At 39.9% G+C, this 23,463-nt stretch overlaps 1 protein-coding gene across 1 annotated transcript in view; it reads right to left on the bottom strand.

Annotated features, from left to right (window-relative positions):
* Nucleotides 1-23,463, bottom strand: part of POLR1A (RNA polymerase I subunit A) — a 29,214-nt gene that overhangs the window by 2,035 nt on the left and 3,716 nt on the right. Inside the window, exons 7-33 of the mRNA XM_021535719.3 lie at nucleotides 22,103-22,189; nucleotides 21,302-21,404; nucleotides 20,716-20,875; nucleotides 19,621-19,794; nucleotides 19,333-19,455; nucleotides 18,347-18,574; nucleotides 17,159-17,413; nucleotides 16,622-16,813; nucleotides 16,053-16,196; nucleotides 15,428-15,611; nucleotides 14,114-14,196; nucleotides 13,843-14,001; nucleotides 13,414-13,512; nucleotides 12,414-12,566; nucleotides 12,145-12,227; nucleotides 11,233-11,398; nucleotides 10,529-10,750; nucleotides 9,245-9,459; nucleotides 8,449-8,616; nucleotides 7,649-7,784; nucleotides 6,752-6,909; nucleotides 6,175-6,289; nucleotides 5,445-5,561; nucleotides 4,413-4,694; nucleotides 3,628-3,828; nucleotides 2,778-2,895; nucleotides 1,447-1,611 (exon numbers count right to left, since the gene is read on the bottom strand). Of these exons, the coding sequence (XP_021391394.2) occupies nucleotides 1,447-1,611; nucleotides 2,778-2,895; nucleotides 3,628-3,828; nucleotides 4,413-4,694; nucleotides 5,445-5,561; nucleotides 6,175-6,289; nucleotides 6,752-6,909; nucleotides 7,649-7,784; nucleotides 8,449-8,616; nucleotides 9,245-9,459; nucleotides 10,529-10,750; nucleotides 11,233-11,398; nucleotides 12,145-12,227; nucleotides 12,414-12,566; nucleotides 13,414-13,512; nucleotides 13,843-14,001; nucleotides 14,114-14,196; nucleotides 15,428-15,611; nucleotides 16,053-16,196; nucleotides 16,622-16,813; nucleotides 17,159-17,413; nucleotides 18,347-18,574; nucleotides 19,333-19,455; nucleotides 19,621-19,794; nucleotides 20,716-20,875; nucleotides 21,302-21,404; nucleotides 22,103-22,189 (4,290 nt within the window). The remainder of the gene's footprint in view (nucleotides 1-1,446; nucleotides 1,612-2,777; nucleotides 2,896-3,627; nucleotides 3,829-4,412; nucleotides 4,695-5,444; nucleotides 5,562-6,174; nucleotides 6,290-6,751; nucleotides 6,910-7,648; nucleotides 7,785-8,448; nucleotides 8,617-9,244; nucleotides 9,460-10,528; nucleotides 10,751-11,232; nucleotides 11,399-12,144; nucleotides 12,228-12,413; nucleotides 12,567-13,413; nucleotides 13,513-13,842; nucleotides 14,002-14,113; nucleotides 14,197-15,427; nucleotides 15,612-16,052; nucleotides 16,197-16,621; nucleotides 16,814-17,158; nucleotides 17,414-18,346; nucleotides 18,575-19,332; nucleotides 19,456-19,620; nucleotides 19,795-20,715; nucleotides 20,876-21,301; nucleotides 21,405-22,102; nucleotides 22,190-23,463) is intronic.

The following is a 23,463-nucleotide window of genomic DNA, read 5'->3' as shown; positions in this document are numbered from 1 at the left end:
AGCCCAGCTCACCTCAGCTGTGCCCATCCTCACAAACCTCCTCCTCTCCTCCCGACTGCTCAGGGCTCCAGGGCTCCTTTCCTTCCTGCTGATTAGGGCACCATCACAGTGTCTCTTGAACTGTACAATCAAGTTATCAGTTACACTACAGCAAATTAGATCCAGGCTGCTGCAATCCCCATTACAACTGATTTCCAGTGTGGTGAAATCATTAACTCCTTCTGCTTGTAATCAGTGCAGTTCCTGCCAAACCACCCTGCCCTTCTGTCAGCGTGCAATGAATGTCTTTATTCTTAATATTATCCATACATTGCATTTCACTTGGCAAAAAAACTCCTCTGATTTAATTTCTAAGTCAGTATGTGATACAACAAAAATCTAGAGGGTGAAACTGAGTGAGAAACATCCTCCTCTTTAATTTCACCCTGGATTTACACTTTTCCTTCACAATTTTCAGATTAATTAAGTCAATTGCAATCAATGCTATCAATTCAAACTCAATCTTCCTTCCCAGAGAAGGCATAAAACAGCATCAGCAAAAAGGAATTCAGTGATAGAAGTATTTCTGATGTCAGTGCAAGGCAGTTTAAGACAGGAGCTGAAGAGATCATACTGAGAACTTTCCCCATTTCTGTTAAGACAGCACAGCAGCATCTGCAAAGCAAACATCTGACTGGCAAGTGACAGAAACCAAGTTTATTTACAAAAGAGAGATGTAATTAGTATCCAAAGGCTGAGATCACAAAAGCTGTCAAATGACAGACTTAAAGCATGAGTTTTTTTGATAGAAGGCCTTAAATGTAGATAGATGGCTAGTGCTGCTCCAAACATCCTAAATGACCCACATAGCCATGTGATCTCTACACCTTCCAGAGAGGCAACTAGAGGGCAGAAGGATACTCTTGGGAATCTCAAATGGCACCAGAAACCTACCATTAGAAAAATGAATCTGATTCTTTGTGTTTGAGGGGAAAAAAAGCAAAGATAAAGTGCTAAATCAGAGTTACAGCCAGGTCTGTTCTCAAAATAAAATGCTGAACAGCAAGGCTGGAAAAGATATGGAAGTTATAACATGGGCACAAAAACAAAGCAGAGAAGACAATTTTAATACTATAGACAGAAAAAAACAGATTTAGCAGTCTGTTATAAAGCTTAGCTATAACAAATCTTAACAAGCTTAAGGTTTGTTGTAAAAATACCCATCTAATTCCTGAAGAAAGGAGTCACAGACCCCACAGATTACATGTGGGAGCTGGCTTTATTTAAGCTGACAGAATTTTACTAAAAACATCTGGAACATTTTCCTAGGCAAGGGCTTATTTAAAATTTCTGCCTCTGGCATTTTTTCTAATACAATTATGGATTACTCAAAATACTGGAAAGTTATGACAGAAACCAAGCATATGTGAAATGCTGCAGCAAGAGATCTCAAACTAAACCATTTACCCATCATGGTTGCATCCTTCAAGAATTTGTAGCTGGTTTCAAACGTCATCTGTTGCAGAGGGGAGGAGTTGGACTGAATTCCAATGCGATTCAGGGGTTTATAAAAGCCTTCAAAACACATGTAATCTGCCACAAGTGAAAGGTGTCGAGGGTCTACCACAATTCCTTAAAACACAAGAAAGACCAATCATCAGAGCATTCAAGGGCTTTTTTTCTGTGGGATTTTTTATACAAGTCCTGTCTAAAATAAACCCTTTGAATCCAAGCAGCTTGGAGAAGATCTCTATTAACATTCTTCTGGCAGTGTGTCTCTGCCTTAACTGCTCCCCTCAAATATCCAAGAGAGGCAGACCTCACTCTAATACAAAACAGTATCTCTCCAAACTGAAATGAAAAGAATGGGAAACTGCAATGTCAAGAATGCGGTAAGGCAGCAGAGTTCCTCTACATAAAATCAGCAAATGTCTGCACCATCCTTGTTTCCACAGAAGGGAATCACACATCCATCCATCTGGGAGGGACAGAGCTCTTGCCTCTCACCTGGTGGCCTGGATTAGATGGGCCCCAGAGTCAGAAAGGCTCTGATGTCCTCTGTGCATGACATCAGGCATTCACAGAAAACCCTGTTCAGGCAAAAAAATAATGCACTTATTCCTAAATAACACTTGTGGACTCAGTGTAATGGGGGTCATTAACAGCTCTGTCAACATTTACTGAGCAGTTCTTGAACAACTTGAAGGTCAGACCATTCTGGGCTGCCAGCTGTAACTGCTTGCTGAAATTCCCACTGTATTAATCTTCCCTATTTTCAATAGTTTATTTCATAGCAAGACTCCACTCCAGTGAGTGAGTGGCTATGAAATCATGCAGCCTCCCCTGGCTGGGCTCTCTGAATCATCTATCTCAGAGAAGAACATTCAGATAATGCAGGGCAGCTATTTTAAGAAAGATATAAAAACTCAGGAGCCTAGGTTCCCATCATTAAAAAGGCAAAGTGAGGCAAGATTGATCCTCTTCTCAGGGCCACTGCACAAGTCTAACAGTTGGCTTCCTCAGACATTAATAATTAATTGGTCTGAAACTTGCAGCTTGCAAAAAATATACCAGAACAGAAGAACTCGGTGAAGGGGGAATAAATTCAGCTATTTTCTACCTATTAAAAGTAACAAGGTCTTCACAGAAGACTCTAAAATCATTAAAACAATGAAAACCTGCAACCTAAAAATAGGTACATAAATGAAAAGATCATGCAAAACCATAACTGAAAACATGTGGCTGCATTTTCCTATCTTAATGGTATTAAAGACTATAAAAATGCAAAGAAATCCTACCATATACAGCAAATACATCTTTTATTTCCTTTATAATCACCCTCAGGGCTGATTCAATTCCATAATTCTTAGCCATGGCATGGATATCATTGCAATAAAGTCTGTTCAGGTCCAAAATCTGAAAGCAGAAAAAACAGAGATATAGGTTAGGACAACAGTGGCTCTGTATTTCTAAATAACTTAGGCTAAGCTAAGATAATTTTTTCCTCCATTTTTCATGAGCTTAAGCAGAACCAACAGTTACAGAATAAATAGGCAGCAGCCTAGTTGTCAATCACATAGAAAAATTATTCTGAGGATTTGTGTTAAGCAGCATTAAATAGATGAATAGGAGCACTGGAGTCGAAATTCGCCACAGGAGAAAATTAACTGAAATCACAAAAAGCAAGCTATCAAAATACACCAGCAAAATAAGTTAAAGTCTTCCAAACAACACAATGCAATGCCCAGTGTGTCTCAGACAGCCAGAACTTTTAGCAAAAGAGAAGATGCAGCTTAAAACAATTCTTTATTTGGAGAGCTATGGGCTAGATGGGATAACAGAACTATTCATCTCCAAGCGCTGCAATTCATTGAGATGGAAGAACTCCCTCAAGTAACATTTAGAGAGACAAGAGAGAGAATGGTGTGAAATCATCTGTCATTAGGCCCTGGCTGCTGCACAAACTCTGATTTGCAAGTTGCCCTTGAGAAAAGAATCCACTGAATACACCTGGAGATAAAAAGGAGGAGGAAAACAGTTCAAGAGCTGAAAAGGCTACACATCACCCCGGAGAAATTGAAATGACATCCATCATCCACCAGAACTCAAAAGAGCATTGAAGTCTGGGATTAGAAATAGATTACACACATCAGAGTATTTGAAGAGCTCTGCCAGGTTTATCCCTTCTGTCTGGAGAACAGATTCCTTCTCTCCCTCCTTGTTGGTGCTTTCATTCAGCAGGCAGCGTGTGATGCCCTTGACCTCGTGGATCACCGTGCTGCGCGCCAGGGACCCCAGTAGGGAGGAGAGGTCAAAGTATACCTTGGTCAGTGGCAATGCCAAGGAAACCTGATGGGAAAAAAACCAACACAGTGTAAGGAGGCTTGAACACCAGGCTCAATAACCAGCACTCTTCAGACAAAAAGCTGACAAATGGAATTATCCTCGTTGTGTGTTAAGGAACAGAAATGTCTGACTGGAATTAGAGGTGAATGATGGTCATGTGAACTCCCTATCCCAGGATTGTTCATCCACATTGCTTTTGAGGTCTCTGAACTTACAAAACCAGCTTTTTTGGATGGCTTTTGTTTTTTTTTATGGAGTGGTACAGGTACATGCTTGTTGAGGTTTTTATTTGTTTTTTAAGATGTTTACATTTTTTAACAGTTCAGCCATTGCTTTTATTCATCAAAGGCTACACAGCTGACCATCATATACTAGAAGATTAAAACACAATAAACCTGTCAAAAAATTCTTCTCAGAAAAAGTTACATGAGGTATTCTGAAAATAAGAAATTACTAAAAATGACATCCAAAAATACATTTGTAGTGACGCTTTCTGCTGATACAGAACAGCAGCACTGCACTGAAACCATTTGTTATGGGAGCTACAGGCAACCACTGTGCAACCACCCAAAGATGTTCCACCTTACCTCACACCAAAGCTCATTTTCGGTGTCAAAGGTGTAATCCTGTATGGATGGGTGGCTCTCCACAACAGCGCTCACTCGCACTTCTGCTGACTGAAGCAATCGATCTTTCCCTTTTTTAGTCTGAGACACAAAGGAAAGATGCTGAGAATCTTCACCCTCTGCTCTGTTCTGATCTTCTTCAACACCAGGAGTCCCTTCTTCTTTTTCAGATTCAGCCTCTTCATCTTCTGGGTTCTCATTAATGTTTTCTTCCCCATTCTCTTCTTCGCTCTCATAATCAACCTGCAAAGAAATAACATTATGTTTATCTGAGCCAGAATCTGTACAGAGACACAGCACACCATGAATTTAATTTAATTTAATAAAGTCCCAATTTGATTCTGGAATGCTCTTCACTGCTGAGTTGCAAGGATCTTGCCCCTATGGCACAAAGAAAATGTGATTTTGTTGTAAAGAAAATAATGCAACAAATTCAGTTTAGTCTTTATTTCTTCATAATCTTACCATAATTTCTCAGCACAGTCCAGGATGCTACAGGATGTTGAGACTGTACCAGAACTTAGTTTGCTCTCCCTGAGAAAGTCTAATTTCTTCCCATAATCCAACTCTGATGATGGGATTCCCTCAGGATTTTCAATTACCCCATCCTCTTGCTGAAATTACAGCACTCCATCTTTTAAGAGCTAATTATGATATACCAAACACAGAGAAACATGCAGGGAGACTATTTTTTAAGGACCATAGTAAAGTTTTAAAAACAATTAATAGCATGAAATTAGCAAAAGGTAAAGTTAAGGTGAACTTCAGCACAGCCTGATTTCCAGACACATCCACTCAAATGGCTGAAGAACAAGGCTTCTGAAAAGAGCCAAATGAAAACTCTTCAGCCCAAAGCTGACACTTTGCTATCTCCTCTCAAGGGGGGTTTGGTTTTTTTCAGCATTCTGTTTCAATGGAAGTTTTCCTTCTCAAGTCTAACCTAGAAGAAATAGGGAACTAAAGAGCAGTGCTGAGCACCTATAAAGTCATTACCTCTTCTTCCTGGTTCTTCCTCCGCTTTGTTTCTGTAGCATCACCATCCCCTTCATCAGCTTCTGCATCAACAATGTTCTCTTCTTCCTCTGCTACAGCTTCCAGACTATTCAGTGTCTAAAAATCCATGACAGACAGATCACCAGGCTGACTGCTAGTCAGTACCAACAGCACCAAAAGGCTCCAGCCAAACATCTGGAATTTCACAATGTCTTGTTCAATGCTCTACTTTACAAATTAATTTCTGTATGTCCACTACTTTAAAAAATGAACTCACACTCCTGATAACTTCAAGATTTAACAAGGTGAATGTCTACAAGATAGATAAACTGTCATTCTATTTTGACAGTCCTTGATGGGAGATGAGTGGCATAAGGAACATGCAGAAACATTTCAATAAACAAAGGACCTTCCCCAAAGTTTTGACAACCACTGCTCCCACAGGACCCTGATCTGTGAGCAAGAACAGTGATATGATTTTGTCCCAAAGAACCTAAAATGAACAAGCATTTTCAGAGTGGTCTTAAGCAAATGAGGATTTAATACACAAAAACTTCAATTTTCTTCTTAATTTTATGAGAATGCAAAGACAGTTTATGTATGAAGTATTTAAGCAGTAATTTAGTATTCACGCATTTTGTGTGCACTGAACCATGCTACACTTTTCCAATTCTGGTTCTCAACAACAGTGAAAGAAGTGAGGTGTTTTTCAGGTGGTGTTTTTTGATACCTTGTCTTGGTCATCATCTAAATCCTTCCGAGTTGTCTTCCGAGTGCTGACTTCATTAAAAGATGCCATCTTTGTAGTCTTCCTTTTAATTGCTTCCAGAAGAACTTTAAAGAACCTGACAGAAGAAGCAACTCAGAATGTCAAAGCTCAGCAGTGCCACAGAAAATCTGACGTTTATTTTTGTTAACAAGCCAGTCAATTCATAACAAGATGTTATTCCCTGCTGGATGCAAAAGTACTTATAGGATAATGCAAATAATTTTTCTCAGCCCTTTCTCATTCATTTAGGAATCAAAAGGTTGGTATGAGCTCTGTTACTGCCACAGATGTAGCTGTGCATCCAAACCATAAAATTATACACTCATCTGGATATAAAATCTGCACATCAAATTGACCTTCAGAAGAGATGGTTCATTACTGGACTTGAATAAAAAAATTGTCAATTTTATTCAAGACATAAAAGCAACTCTGCTGGAACTGTTGCTCTAAAAGCCACACCAACTGTAATCAACCACATGCAAAGCCCACAAAAAGGCAAAAGAAGCGCAAATATTAAAGTATCTGAAAGCAAACTCACCTTGTTTCCATGAAGTGCAAGATCTGCCTGGGCTTCACACACTTCTCCTCCCGGTAATATTCATGGGGCAAGAAATGGAATTTGATTTTGTAGAGGCGATGCTTGTTCAGCTTGTGCTCCACATGCAGGGATTCCTCAATGTCCACTTTCTGCAAGACCTACAAAACATTCCCAAGTAGGAATGTTACTCCTTTGATTAAGACATTTCCTTTGTTTCCTGCAGTTCTGGTTTTCACAGGAAACCAGAATTACACAAGGCTAAGGGGCAAACTTTTCTGGAGGCTTTGCTCCTGGGCAAAAGGACTGTACCCTACTGCACCTCTTGACTTATGTCTTCCCAACAATTAACTCAGACAATACTGAAGAACAGCCTCATCTCCCACCCAACTCCTTCACAAGAGATTACCATTCTCAGGGGGCCTACAGCTTCATTTTACAGACCATGCTCACAGAGCAGGACAGTATTCCAGCACACAGCTAAGTCTTAACCTGATTCTTACTGCTTTCAACTCACAAGAGTGGAAAAAATAGAAGGAGGAGGGCATGTAGGAGAGCACAAGGGTGCACAGTCAGGAAGAGAGGGAACACAGAACACATCCCAGTGTATTAAATCTCCACAGAGATGTATGTTCTGCTTCTATTGAGCACAGCCATCTGTGTGAGATTAGGAAGGGGTGGGGGACAGATAGAAAGGTATTTATCTGAGCTCTATGTCAATCACAGCCAGATTAGCTTGTCTCAAAGACACAAAAGAATCCCTCCAATTCTACAGACAGGAAAATATGCTTGAGCAAAAGGACAAAGACCAAAGATTATGGCATAGTAAACTCCTGATGAGCTCAAAGAGGAGAGTTTGTTTTGCTGACTCTCAAAATATGCGCTGAAAAGGAGGCTCACCTCAGCCAAGCACACTCTTGTGAGCAGTTTCTTAAGCTGTTTCACCTTTTTGAGAGCTTTCTTGGTATTGAGCACAGGAACACTCATCATCGGGGTTTTAATGTTTGAGCTGGCCACCATCAGTATTTCCCGCAACCTTTAAACAAAGAACAATCATTCCAATTAAGCCAAAAAAGCACTATGCAAATCAAGTCATTATCTAGGTTATTTCATCAGGCAGAATGCAGCAACTGGCAGTTCTACCAAAGCCATGTGCACCCAGAGCTGTGGTTACACGGCACTGCTCCTTTTCTCTGTTCTGATTCACCAGGCACAGCACAACAGCAGCCCCACTGCCTCAGCTGGATTACTGCCCCAGTTATGAGAATAGATGATAATAAATTGTTCCAAGAACAGAAGGACTAATGAGGTCTGTTTCCTACAGATGCATGATGGATGCTTCCTTGTATTTTCTTCCCCTACTCTGCTTCTCTGAAGCAACACAATGCCCTCCCACCTAAGGCATCCCACATGCCCACATGAGGCCAGGTAAGGACCCACATTATTCCAAATAAACTCATGATTTGCTGTATATCAGATCAGATATTAGATATACTTCACAGATACTGAGTATCTGGAAAAAGAACCAAAATAACTGTAAAATTGTAAAACAGTAAAGTATTCTGAGCAGGCAAAATCTACAAGGCCACTGAAGGACTGCTCACCCTCAGTATTCACACATATACCTGCTAGTGTATCTAGCACAATTATAAACCTAAGTGCCTAAAATAAAGGGCCCATTGAGGACACAGCCTTCTCACCTTGGAATACCCAATGTGACATTCATTTCACCTCTGCCAGCAAAGTGAAAGGTGTTCAGAGTCATCTGTGTTGAAGGTTCCCCAATACTCTGAGCAGCAAGAAGCCCCACAGCTTCTCCTGGGTCACAAAGAGAGCGCTGCCACTTTAAATACAACAGATCCTTCAATCTGGAGACAGGAAATGAGAGGTTTATCTCAACATACAAAATAAAAAACTCAGAAAATAATGAATCATTGCTCAGTTACATCTTTGAGACAATTTCCTCTGGTAGCTTACAGATAAATATGCTCCAGAAACCATAAAATTGTCTACCTCCATCTGATCTGACAAACACAGCCCATTAACACAGAACTGGGGGCCTTGGCCAAACTGTATTTTAGTTCTGCTGCCAATTCCCAGAATGTCAAAAGAGAGACCATTTACTCCCACTTGCACTTCCTAACAGCCTTGATAACTCCAAGGTGCATCAAGAGCATACTTTGTTTTTCAATAACACTATGAAACTATTATTTTATATACATAGGGACAGCAATGCATTGCTGTTGTTCCAGAGAGGCTTTGCTAAAGCCCTCAGCAGCATGGAAAGTTCAGGTTTGGAAGGAAGAGATAACCAGAACCTCTCCACTGCACACTAAGCACGTTTGGCTTTCAAGAACCATTTTGAAACCCTCTACTTAGATTCACAAAGGCCACACCAGAAACAAGGCTTGGTAAAGACTTTTCAGTTTTAGCAAACTTGCTCTAAAAGGGTATTTTGGGTTTTGGCTCACTGCAAAGACACTCAGAGGTTTTTACCTATCAGAAGAAAGTGCTGAGTGCATGTAACTCCGGCTGTTCTCAGATTCCCATTTATTGATATAGCCTTCAACTCCATTTTCAAATGTTTCTGAAACAGATGCAAAATAAGTATCTGGGCGCCAAACCCCAAGGCTTGGGTCAGGACACTTATTTGTTTTCTTCAGATACTTCCTTTGTTTCTTCTCATCAAGCTCATACCACATCTTCAACAACTGAAAGTAAGAGAAGTTTTTTAAGCTGGCTGGTTTATCCACAGGAAGACCACAAGCAATCAAGCAGCAGTGAAGGAGGAAACCTGTGCAGAATGTAAGGGTGTACACAACACAGCAAAGAGCTCAGCTACAAATATGGTGTTCTCCTTTTTCTGATACTTAACACTTTTGAAGACAAATAATTTCAACATTCTTTACATGCCTAAATACACCCCAACTTATGTATCCATAGTAATTACTACAGAAAGCAATGAAATATGGCCTTAAAGAATGATTTTAACTGGAAGTGAACACCCTCATACACTTAAACTTTTGCGTGTAGCTGACTCTCACCTCACCTATCCAAAGCTGGCATGAAAAAGGAGCTTATTATCAAAAAGTGTCAAGAGCAACACAAATTCAGTACAGCTAAATAAATGAACCTCTGATTAGGAAAAACAGCTTTTGCAGACAAGCTCACAGAGTCATCTCCCAACACCTTCAACCTGGAGTTTCATGCTAACTGCCCAAGTTCCACCAGGATAAATTCCTCAAGACAGCAAGGCTGTGAAGCAGGATCTGTCTGCATTTTGTGTCCATACACCATCTTCATTAGAAGCCATGTCATAGAGACCAGTGCCGTGATGGACAAGAGGCTTAAGCAAGATATTTTTTGGAAAAACTAGGCAGGGCTGGCTCAGCTCTCTGATCTATAATATTCAAAAAGGCTCTCATCCAGGTAGCAGACAGCTGTCCATGCAAGAGAGATTTACTTTGTGTACATGAAAGAAAAGCCAAATAACCCACCAATAAACAGAAACAAAACCCCAATCCATTCACAAACATGACCTAAAAAGACATTTCTAGCAACACATTTATCTCAGTTTTTAGCCCTTTCCCCAGCACTAGGGCCCTCAGACTTTAACACATCTCAGCTTATCACCCACATAGTTGACATGATTCCTTTAAAAGGTAACTGGTTTAGTTAGACTGTGAAACCCTTTGGGATACACAGAGCAATTAAACAAAAGATACTGAATTCTGTAACTTCTTTTGAAGGGTTTGGTCAGTTCAACTGCTTCTGTGTTACCTGTAAAGTAGCAGGATCTCTTCCATTCTTTATTTCACCTCCTGGAAGCTGTGCTTTCAAACTCGCCAACTTCTTCTGGGAAAACAACAGGAAGCCTCCTTCTCTTTGCACAGAGTTTTGGTGTCTGGCTCGCCATTTTTTGATGGCTTTGAATTGCTGGTTAGCTTGGTGAGACTCCATCCTTGCTAAAGCTTCATCCAGATGGTTTGTCTTCTGGATTACCTGTAAGAAAGTAATTGGTATGATCATTCTTCTTTCTATCCTATCTTCACTATACCAGAAAAGGCAAAGCAAACTGAGAAGGTCACCTGCTGTCATTGCTGTAAAGCAATTTTCAAATTTGGTTTTCAACCAAACTGAGACAAAATACTTATAACTTTATGCTATTATCACCAGCGTGATTTAAGGAGTTGTGACACTGGTAAAAGTTAATCAAACTTAACAGACTTTGTTGAATTCAAGTGCAGAGTTAGAACAGACAGTGCTTGGTGCTCTGCTGAAATTGAGACTGCTTAAATCATGCTGCAGACTTCAGACTGCTTCCATATTTTGAATTGAATGGCAAATAAAATTGTACATTAGACTGAAAGTAACTGAGACAAACAAGTGTTGCCACTGGATCCCTGACAGATATACCAGATGTTAACCATGTGTTTCAGTCTCTCCATCACCCCTCATAAATAGTTAAGATTTAGGTGTTCTACCTCATAGTTTTCTGCAATGAAAGGGAACTGCTCAGGTTGTAAGAACTGAGTTTTAGGGATATCAAGCCCATCTTCTCCATACAGAAACTGCACCACGCTGCCATCACTGTCTCGTACAGTCAGGTCATACTGAACCACCAGTCCTTCCAAATGTTTTATGATACACCTATTCCAGAGGGGGAAAAAATGGGGAAAAAACAAAAGAGAAGAAAAATGTTGTTAAGAGGCTAAAAAACAACAAGAATTATACAATTCTAACACAAAAACACTGTTTTCATCAACATCTTCAGTCTACTTAAGGGCTGGTCAGGAATTCTGGAAGCCAAAATCCTATAGACACAACACTAATGTGAAATGTTTAATTTGTAAAGCTTTCAGCATGCTGCTCCCTCCAGTTTCCTTGCATTCATCTGACTTAAAATGAAACAGTACATTACCCTCCATTTCTGCTGTCATGCTTTAACAGTTTTCTCACAGAAAGGGGCATCCCTATTTTAGAACTCACTACCCTCTGACACAATTAAAAAGTCCCATCTTCTTCTATATATACTGGAGGTGTTGCTTGACTAAAGGCAAGAGCCACTCAACGTGGCCAAGAAAAACTAGAGCTGCCTGAAGTTGTACATTTATGTATTTGTACCAGGAAAAAAGATTTCTGCAAAAAGAGACGCTGTTGCTGATATGTGCCAGAAGTGAGTTTGAAATTTTAATGTTCCAGTTGATGTAGATCTCTAAAAAACTGTACTTACAACAAACAGCATTCAGACTATTTTATAAAAATCAAATACAGTGAAGTTAATCTAAGCAATACAGGCACTTACAGTAGACAGAACTTTCTCAGAAAAAAGAGAAAAATCAAACAACCAACAAAAGGGCCTTTTAAAGGCTCCAATTCTAAACCAGGCCTCTTACCTTTGCAGGTACCCAGAACGGCTGGTTTTGACAGCTGTATCCACAAGACCTTCCCTGCCAGCCATGCAGTGAAAGAAGAATTCCTAAACACAAGCACAACACCATCAGCATTCTGCTAATAACTGCATCAACACTGACAATTTATGCTCTTCCTCAAAAGCTTCATATGAAACCAGAGTGAACAAAGTCCATTATAATTGCAGATACTCCTATTAAAATACAAAGACTTAAATAAATCTCAGTATCAATACAAGCAGTCTTAAACTTACAGAAGGTCTGATTCCAGTGAGAAATCTGCCAGTTACAAATCCCCCTGAGCTAGGGGAAAAATCATAAGGCTGGAAACATGGCAGTGATTTTCCAGATGCCATCAGTGGGGGTCTTCGGCCTTCCAGCTCAATCTGGCCCAGCAAACAAGAAATCTAAACGTGGGCAGGAAAAAAGGAAACATCACTTTTCCATCCAACTTTCTGTTCACATAAGCTTAGTGATTTTTCCTGAAAAAAAAGTCAAATGCTCACTAAATGCTCTGTAGCTCAATGTAGACTTGTTCATGCAATGTTCCAGCTACTGAGGGGCAGAAAAGGCATGGAGAGCTCACCTGGTTTTTTAAAGTTATTCCAGTACCCTGACTCATCCTCAACATTACCTCAATACCTCATTCTGTATACTTCTTTGAACACAGAAATGTGAAACTAAAAATACTGTAGATATTTTTTAGGTCCCTACATTACCCGCATCACTTCTTAGCACTGTACTAAAAACAGAACAAAAACCTCAACCCTAAATGTTGTCTCTTTAGCTGTGGTCATTCTCTCCATTTTAGATGGCATTTTTATAGAGTGTCTCTTGCTTGGTGCCTGTGCTGCAAATGGTAAAATGAAAATATATCCTTCCACTTCTAGCAAAACCAAAGCTTATGTTGTTCCTATTCAGAAGTTGAAGAAGGAGAGGGTCAGTCTCCAACAGAGGCCAGGAGAAATTTCTCCTACAGTTGGTTTGTTTGTATAAACTGCAGCATTCCTTCTCAAAAGCAGTTCTGCTATTTCAATAAACCCTCATTACTGAGGAGCAATTCAAAAATAGGTTATAATAAACACTGACTCTCTTCCATCACCCACTGAGGTTTTTATTACATTCTTCTAACATTTTTCCATGCCAAAGTCCAGAACAAAAACTTTGCTCTGGGATCAGATATCCCCCTCCCAACAGCTTGTATTCTAGGACCCATCACATCAGCTCCTAAACATATTCTGGTTATTGCATTACCTGCATTGTGTTTACTGTGGATCCTTTGGCTCCTGACTGCACCATCAACTGCAAATTGTTCTCTGGAAAGCTCCTGTGGAGACCAAGGGGCATGCAAACCTACAAAGTTGTGGGAGAGTGAAGGGAACAAAACCAAGCTTTATTAATAAAATAATAAACCCAAGAAATTCCTGTGGAAGGCTTTAACAAAGTGAAACGACGAGTAATCACATACATTCCTATTTATAATTTCAAAAGCATCTTGAATATTAAGCCATCTTCTCCCTCAGGGAGGACAAGGCTGAGGAGGAGAGGGAGCATGTGGAGCCCCAAGCTGGGGACAGAGGGAAAGCTTCAGCCTCCAGAAGTGTCAGGCACTGCTCATCCACATTAATTAACTTAATGAGAAAGTTAAACAAGATTAGTATGCACAGATGCCTCAATGCCAACCTTGTTGACTTCATTGTTGTAATTGTTTACTGCCTCCTTGAATTTCATATCAACCATGTTAAAATCCCTCTGGTCTTTGCAGAGATGGGCATCCTGCCACTTCCCTTGGACCTCCTCACATGATGCTGTTTCTGGCAAATTAAGAGCAGCTCTAACAACCTGAAAGTAAAATATAGGAATTTTTAGGTGTTAAGCAGGCACGATTGACCAAGGCCGTATTTCAAAAATTTTGCATTATGGAAGAAAAAATAAATCTGCAAAACAGACTTACTTCAATGCCACTCTGCCTTGACCTTTCAATGATTTTTTTTCTTTTGTGGTCTGCTTCACGTTTAACCAAAATATCTTCAATCCCTGTTAAAGAGGAGACAGAACACAATGGTCTAAACTGAAAAAAAAATTCAAGGAAGGAACCACATTTGGTGTCAGGGATTTTGAGTGAAGAGCTGGGAAAGAAAGTCACAGCTAAAGTTGTAATGATGGTTAGACTCAGGGCTTGCAGTTTGACAAGAAGAAAAAAAAAATCTGAATAGCTTCTGGATAGAGAAGTTGTAAGCCATAAAAAAAAAAAAGTCAACTAGGTAGTAAGAGTGCAAAATAAACTCCCTAATTTAAGGAGTCTTAACTTTAAGAGTCTCTAAAAACTCTTAGTTGGTGCACTTGTACAAACTAATGCTTTATGGACCAGCCCCATCAAACTGCTTTTTTCCTTCCATCCACATCAAACTTCCTATTAGTTGAACTTTTCACAATTTGGCATTTCTTAGCTTCTTTAAAAAAGATAAATTAAAAATACAGATCCTTGAGATGACAGGATCAGGGGACAGATTAAACACTGCAACCTGAACTCCTGTGAGCTGTTTGTGAGGAGTCCTGGCACAGACACTAAATGGCTGTGTCAAAACACCAAATCCCAAACTGCAGCTCCAGTCTCACTTCTCTTCTGATGTTTTAACTGCCTAGTGGTCCCAGGCTTGTTATCTTTTCCTATCTAGCTTTTGTACCCTGGCTTTCTGGAGTCCTGTGAGTTAATCATCACCTTCCTCACTCCAAAAGATGCCCTCTTTTTTCCCTGGCTCACAGCCATCTGTTGGTCCCTTTCTACTGCTGACAGTTCATTGTGTCTCCATAACTCTTGTATGAGTTTGAAAACCTGTAATAAAAGCTTTTCAAACTCATTTACCAAAAGTTTTACCATAAAGTGTGATGTGCAAGGCTTGATCACCAAGCCCTTAAAGTTCTTTCATCTTGTTTTGTCAGCTGTTCTGATTTCTATGCAGTAATTACTTTCCAGAGAAGGAAAACACAAGGTTTTGATCTAAACAAAATTTCAACACAGGACATATTATCTGTGTACACATTGGCTGGGCAGGACAGAAAAGAGAAATTGTTGGACATGCTCAAGACTACACCTTCTCTTTATCCTTAGAAGGCCAGCGTAAAAACAAGACCACAAAAAGGCTGGCAGGCAGCTATCCCACTCAAGGGCAGTCCTGCAGAATTTCATTAACAGAATTAGCATGTATTATGCCCAACCATGTCTGCTTTAGACCTCAGGAGGTGCTGCACTGCTGCAGGTACCCACCCATGGTGAATCCCCTGTACAGCTGCAGAAAAGCAGTGAAGAGGCGCCCCAGACACGTCAGCACTTTCCCACTGGTTTCACCCCCGTAGATCTCATAGCAGCAGTGGACCAGCCCATAGGCAGAGCTGCCAAAGTGAGCTTTGTCCAAGACTCCACACAGTAGTTCCCCATCTCTGATAATAACCTGAAAAATAAAACACAGCTCTGAATCAGGAAAACAGAAATTTTAATCGTACTATGACCTCTACAGGTTTTTCCGTATAATCTATGTGGAAATTGGTGTAAGTTTAAAAAGCTTACATATTGGTGAATGGTTAAAGTCATATCTATACTTTCAGAATTTGTAGCAGAAATGAAACTTCTAACACCATCTGCATTTTTTCACCTATAAAGTCTGACAATGAAGAGACATGGTCTAACAAAACCAGATAGAATCTACCTAAGTCAGGACCACTGAGAATTTTTCCTGACTCCCAAGCCTATTCTTCAATCACCCACTTCTGGCAGTCACTGTTGCCAAATATCTGCTTCTAACTTTGTCATCTGCCTTGCTCCCTTCCCATTCTTTTAATGTACACACACAATTTAAATCCAACCCAGCCCAACCCCCAGAGTTGTTGCATACCTGAGATTCACACATCGAATCAAGATTCAGACATGCTTTTGCAGGTCCCTTTACCCAGGCTCTCCCACCAATTTTTGCTTTCCCAGTCAAATTCAGTGGAGCATGGCTGTCTGGAATAATGTTTATTAACAATGTGGAAACAACCTATAAAGAAGCAGGATGAGGGGCAGGAATTATTTTTTTAATTAGTTCTTAACATAAAAAAATCTCACATGAATGAGAAAAGCAACGTCCTGCATATATTCTTTCCACTGACAGCAAAGTTTGAAAGCCTGAAAATCTCACAAGGCAGGAACATCCTCCTGCTACTCTATCCTCTGAAGGATCAGTGAGCTGAGACACACAATTATTCAGAAATATGAAACAACAAAGATTTTTCCAGTACTTAGATATATTAAAAGAAAAAAAAGCTGTCTGTTGGGTATTACCGCTCAGAAACACACACCAAAACCGCCATTGTGTTAATGGGATCTGGCCTTCCAAACACCCTTAGCAGCACTGGTTTATTATCAGCATTCTGCTTACTTTAAAACCACCAGCATTCTCTAACCCAGTAAATTATAAACTACCTGCTTTCCTGTCCATAATCGCTGTGGCTTCATAATGGCTGGAGGAAAGGTTTTAATTCTTCCTTTTTTGTCTGTGAGCCCTCGGTACACAAGCTCCATGTACTGCTCTCTGGTGAAAAAGCAGCCCCGGATTGTCATGCTGACTCCAGAAATCATATGATCCTGGATCAAGCCAGGAAGTGGCTTCCCATCCTAAAGAAGTAACAAGAAAAAGGTGGTGGTGAGGTTAGTAAGTCATGTACCTCCAGCTCCCAAAATTATTTCCCCTGGATAAAAGCATTTAAGTAATTTGTAAAGAACTCATTACAACACAACTCTCTGCTGAATCTCTTCTGGACACAGAGACTCAAAGGAACAAGATTGTTTGGATGTGCTGGGCCTTCTTTAGAGGAACAGAACCACAAGTGGAGAAAGAACACAGAAATAAACCTCAGAGGTAAGTAAATAGACATCTAAAAAATTATCTCACTTATCATTAGACAAAATAAAGGAAATCGACTGCCTCTAGAAATAAATTTTTCTGGCAGTTTTACTTGCCTTTGGCACCAGGTATTGTTTATCAGTGATGGCTAAGGTGTAGGCCTCTGCTCTGCCCAGCTCGCTCTGTGGGAAGTGGGCATTCATTTCATCCCCATCGAAGTCAGCATTGTAAGCCTTGCAGTTGGCGTAGTGCAGCCTCAGCACCTTCTCCCCGGGCAGGATGCGGGCGCGGTGGGCTTGGATGGAAGGTCTGTGCAGCGTGGGCTGGCGGTTCAGCAGCAGCACATCCCCGTTCTTAATGTGCCGACACACCTGCCACGAGATTTGGGTGCTGTGCCTCAGAAAGGACTAAGCGATCTTTAAATACACACACATCTTCTTTCTGCTATTCATGCTCTGTGCAAAACTCACAGAGAAGCAAGACTGTTTGGCCCTGAATGCCCTCTGCTCTCCACCAAACAACCATTCCTCATTCATTCCCCCAAACCAAGGGATCAAATCTATCAGCTCTTCATCCAAAGCCCACTGGGCTGAACTGATACCTCCCACAATATACCCAGCCCTCAACACCCTAGAGTAAAATATTAATATGACCCAGTAGCTGAAGCAGAGGCCAAGAATCTCTTAATTTCAGCTTTGAGTACAACACAATATATCCTTATCTAGAACAGAGTCTCTCAGAATAGTCTCATTTTATTTTTTCTGTTAGTAACACCCAAATATCCACTTAAGTGATTATCAACAAGAGTATGGTAAGTTGTTTGTACAATCTATGTTTAACTCTGTGACAGGTTCTGAAAGAACTGACATCACAGAAATACTCAGACTTAAATTTCAAATCTCTGCTAAGCCTTTATGAGAGACAAGGTAGTACATAACAATGTGAAAACACTATTAAACACCAGAACTTTTGTCTTAGTTGCTAAATAGTGCTTTTTTAATTCTTGCAAGGGACAGATACAGTTAAGAAATTTCAAAGGTTGATTAAACTGTAGCACAGAGGAGAAACCACTGACACAAAATCAATTGGGTTGGAAAAGACCTCTAAGATGGAACCCAACTGCTAAGCCAGCACTGCCAAGGCCACCACTAAGAATACTCTGCATCTTGGCACGATGAATGCCACAGACTGCATATTAGAAGAAAGTAAAGGAAGGAAAAACAGGGTTTAGAATTGGAAAAAGCACCTTGTTTTTGTTCCTACCCCCTCAACCAGAGATGGAGGAGGGCTCTGCCCATACTCACAATCTTCAGCCCGGTCTGGGGTGCCCCTGAGGAGGGGGTGAGGAGCTGCTTGGCGATGGCCTCGCGCTGGGTCAGGCTGGTGGCGCTCAGCACCGTGTGGGACCCGTCCTCGTTAATGACCATGGAGGCCCCAGGGTGCACCTTGGGGCCATTGATGACAGCCTGCCTCAGCTCTTTGACATTCCAGGGAGTCACCGGCTGAGGATAAGTCAGTTTGGTGGCAAATACCTAGACAGGAAGGAATAGAGGAGAGAAATAACATGTTGTTCAATTTTGGCTTAAAACTCTCAAAGTCACTGACAGAACAGCATCCAAAATTAAGAAGTATAATGCAAGCATAAATTACTTTAAGGTCTTGAATCTCCTCAGTCTACTCTAGTGCCAAATAAATATATTTCTCCTTTAAAATCCTCTACCATAAGGGCAGAAACAATGTCCCTTTTATATTTTCTACTGTGGTATAAAATTCAATTAGCAATTAAGGAAATCAATTATGGATTCAGATTCTGCAAATAAGCCAACAAATACAGAGAAAAGGCACATTATCAATAGGTTCACTATTTTCTGCAAAGATGTGATAATGAAAAACTCAAATTCAGGCTTGGTGTCATCTCTCTGTAGCTAAATTCCTTAAGGATGGATGAAATTGGTGACATTATCACAGCTTCTCTTAAGACTACAATACCTCAAACAAAGATCACAGGAGGAACAGGATTACTTTTGAAGTTTGCACCAATTCCTAGTCCCACAGAGCAACTACAACTTTTTCTTTCTTTTTTTTCTTTAACCCCTCTTTCTCAGATGTGGTGTCCTTATTTTGTAACAGTAAGAATTTCCTGCTCTTCAGTGCTCTCTCATTAACACTGGGCAGGAAAGAGCTCAGACGAGTCAGAAACCCTGTAGATTTTAAACTGCTACTAAATTGCCAGCAGTGCAGCTCAATCCTGAGCTGCAGCAGAAGGACACAGCCCTTTATTTCTCCTCACCATAGGGATGCCAATCTCATTGGTCCCAATGTACATGTCGGGGCAAATGACGGATCGAGCCGCAAAATCCACGCGCTTCCCCATCATGTGCTTGCGGAACAGCCCTTCCTTCTTCTCCAACAGCTTGGAAAACAGAAGGTCACAATTAAAAACTGCAAGTATGGAAAATCAGATTGATTCTTGCAATGATGACAGGCATGAAAATGCCCATGTACTAATCACAAACAGTTCACTTTTTTCTTACTCCACCAGCTTGGTTTTTTAATTAAGACTCCACCTGCTACCCACCTGACGAATACCAGGGTATTTCTCTGTTATCAGCTTGTCCATGTCACTATCAAACACAATGTTGACATGGCTCTGGAGACGTATCCAAGCGTTGTACAGCTTATCTGCAATGCTCTGTCCTGGAATTGTTGTCAGCACAGAACGGTCCAGAGGTTCAGTATCCCCTCCTGTCTCCTGCAGAAACAGAAGTTAGAAACAAAAAATATCTTCTACTTACTAAGCTGAAGTAATAGTATTAATTACAGTATTAAATATAGCAAAAGAAACATTTGCCGTTATTTTGCACTGGTAGTCAGTCCATGTTAGGAATCACTGTAACTAGAAAATCCTATTCTTAGATAAAAATAATGTAAATCCAAGAGATTTTATCACTTACATCACTTTGTTTTCAGTCTAAAAGCCACTAAACCAGTCACATCCAAAACTCATTGACCTCCTGTCAAATGTTTTAAGAACAGATCTCCATCTAGTGGCTACATTCTGAGAAACTAACAATGTTTTACACTGCAGATATAAACCAAGCTCCCCTGAAACTGAGTCCAGTGTCAAAGACCCCTCAATGATAAAACTGATGAACAAATATGGAAAGAGGTAAGTTGACATTATTATTTACACTACGCAACTATGTGAACTGTCAGTAACAGACAAGTATTGTTACTCATTATATTCTTTGTGAAGTTTTGTGTGCTACTTACACATCAACTGTCAAAAAATAAACACAAATCACAACTGGCTCCATTAGGCTTAGACACTGAGTGGCTTTTCCCCCCTCTTTTCATGTGTTGAGATGCTGGCAAAGTTTTACTGTGAACTATTTGTGCTGTATGTATTTCATTCTCCAGAAACAGGAGCCCCTTATGCTTCACATACAGTAATCTAATACCAAAAATCCATGGCTAAGAGAATCTGAGCACAAAGTTTTATTGTTACACCAGGTAGAAAAGAGCAGAGGGAAAAAAACAAACAAGGTATAAAACTTCTCCATTTATTCCAACACCTCAGGCAAAAACTGTTACAGGAACAGCTTAAACAGCTTCCCTGAACTTGACCCACCCATCCAGAAAAACGAAGAGCAAGATAACCAGCAACTCTTACTGTTTGAATTTCTTCTGTAATTTTTATTGGCTGACACTGTTCTTTGGCCATGAAAACCAAGAGCTTCCTTATCACTTGGGCATCTTTCATCACAGCCTGCAAGTTCACAGTCTGCCCGTTTGTGAACAGGCGATCTCCAAGGCGATTCACAGGACGATACCTACAGCAAACCAAAATTACTTCAGAGGATAAAGCAACTCAAAAGCAGCATGATAAACCTCAAATATTCTAAGCTAAATCTTCAGTGCATGGAATATAATCCAAACTAACAGTGGGTATTTTCTACTGGGACAGTCATAAAAGATGAGGGATCCTTAATAAGAAATTCTATCAGTACTGTGCAGTTACAACATTTATAATTCTTTTAGATACTAATACTAAAATATATTTTCTTCCATAATTAGTATTTCAATCTTCTAACTAACTCACTACAATAGAACTTATCAACTACTAGTCTGATTTTTATTATTTAAACACTACTGACACTTAAGCAGTGTCTGTACTACAGGATTTTCAATCTCCAATCCCTGCAAAGGGTGCACAAAACCCTGTAATATCTAAAAGATTTTGAGGAGATAAATTTTACCTTGAAGGTGGAACCACAAGCAGATCTAAAAAAAACATGTCTGGACTGAATCCTGAACTCTCATGGGGATCCATCCCAGGGAAGAGGTAACGCAGAAAGAAACCTAAAGAGACAAAAGAAAAAAAACTCATTCTCATTGCCACTGTTTGGGAATCCAAACCCCCAGATGCACATGGTCAACCAAGTCAAAAGAATCTGTTAACACTATTGAGCTTGATTAAAACAAAAGCATTCAGACACAGTTTAGAAAGAATTGCCACTCCTTTTTTTTTTTGTCACATACGTGTGCTATTTTAGAAACAACTCTGGACAGAAATATATATTATAGCAAATGGAAAAAGCAAAACAAGAGGAAGAAAGTTTCCAGCTACTGACTGTGACTGATTCATGAAACTGCTTTGGTTTCTCCTGGTAGATGTAGACAGATTCAGAGTACAGATACCAGTTTCTCCTGGTAGCTGCAGACAGATACAGAGTACAACCCAAAAAAGAGGCTGATAAATCCATTCTCAGTCTTTAACCAGGGTAACTGTGGGTTGCAGCACCATCAGGAAATCTCTGCAAACAACTCCTGTGATTTGTAGGGAGCCACAATTTGAGAATGACTGATCAAAGTGTTAATTGAATCTATGTCTCTCCACTCACTGGCTGCCAATACTCGTGACACAAAACCTATTTTGCAGCCAGAAGACCTTAAGGCAAAAGGCAAAGATTTGCCAAGGAGTTCATACTGGAAGATTTGCAGATTTGTCCACTAAATAGTACAGAAAACAAAACAGTGTTGCTCTTCACAGCCATTACCTTCATTCTTCCACAGAGCCAGGATGTATTCCTTGGCAGTCATTGGTGTCAGGTATCCTCTCTTCCCTAACTGGCTTCCATCAATACCTGGAAAGTAAAATAATAAAATAAAAATAAAATATTTATTTAAAAAAAAAAAAGTCTCAAGACATTACTCTGAAAGGTTTGTTTTTTGGTTTGTTTTTCTTTTTCTCTTTTTTTTTTTTTTGCTTACAGTGGTGCTTCCAGCTCAGAGAAGGAATGGAAATACAAAATACACATACAAAATACACTGGCTGACATCTACATCAAAATTATAGTTTAAATGTTTGCTTCGGGAATATGAAATTAAGTAAAAAAGAAACCATATCTGTGACTAGTGAATATGAACAGAAGTAACAGAAATAAGACTCCACTCTAACACCTAAAGTTTATTCTTTTTTTTGACTTATAGTGAGCTGGAACTTTTCTTTAAATGACCTCATCCCCTGACCAAAACACAAATCAAGAGTCAGCCTGCAGCTGGGGAAGCTTTCAGTGGGGCTCAGGTACTTCCAGTGAGGTATCAAGGTTCCCATGAAATACTCAACTGAAGGAGACAACAGCACCATCAATATTATAAGTGAGAGTCCGGGCTACCTCTGCTTTGGAGAGGAAGGAAAACATGTGGTTTTGCTACTAAAAAGCAAAAAGATCAATTATTTTCAAAACAAAGCCAGAGATTTTAGCTCTCAATTTGCACAACTCGATGAAAAGCAATTCTCCCGTGACCTCAGTTTCCTATTCTTCTTCTGGGTTAGGTCCAGAAATGCAGATTTTTGCACACTGAAAGTTCAATTCTCCATTCACCTAGAAAACCTTTCCATCCCTTAAACAGAAAGGCATCAATGCCAAGGTTAAAGGTACTTCCTTAACCATGCACAGGCTATGCAGAATGTACCTGTGTGATCCATCCCAGTTCAGAAAATAGAATACTTCCCATTTTGCTTCTTCAGCCACAGCTCCAGAGATTTAATCTACTATTTAAATCACACAGTAGCAAACAAAATAAACTCTCTATGGAAACCTTTCCTAAGAGCTAAATAACACATATAAATGTCTGCTTCAATTCTGTCTCATTGTGTAAAGGATCAAGGACACAAGAAGGAAAAGGATATTTCAATTGGTTCAACTAATAGGTTAATTAATCCTGGAAAGTGCCACCTACTTCTTTTTTGTCTTTTACTCTTTAGGATGAAATTCATGTGTAAGAGTTAGGATTATGTGATTTTCTTTCTGAAGTCAGTCATCTTCCTCCTAATTAATCTTATCTGTAGTTGCTCTTTTTACAAAATCCAGCAGAAAACCAACTACCTGCCAAAAATGAAATGTTCCAAAACCAC

This window comes from Lonchura striata, chromosome 4 (genome assembly GCF_050655825.1).
Source record: "Lonchura striata isolate lonStrDom1 chromosome 4, ASM5065582v1, whole genome shotgun sequence".
Classification (NCBI taxonomy): Eukaryota; Metazoa; Chordata; class Aves; order Passeriformes; family Estrildidae; genus Lonchura; species Lonchura striata.
Note: the sequence above shows the minus strand (reverse complement) of the source record. Positions and strands in the feature narration are given on the sequence as shown.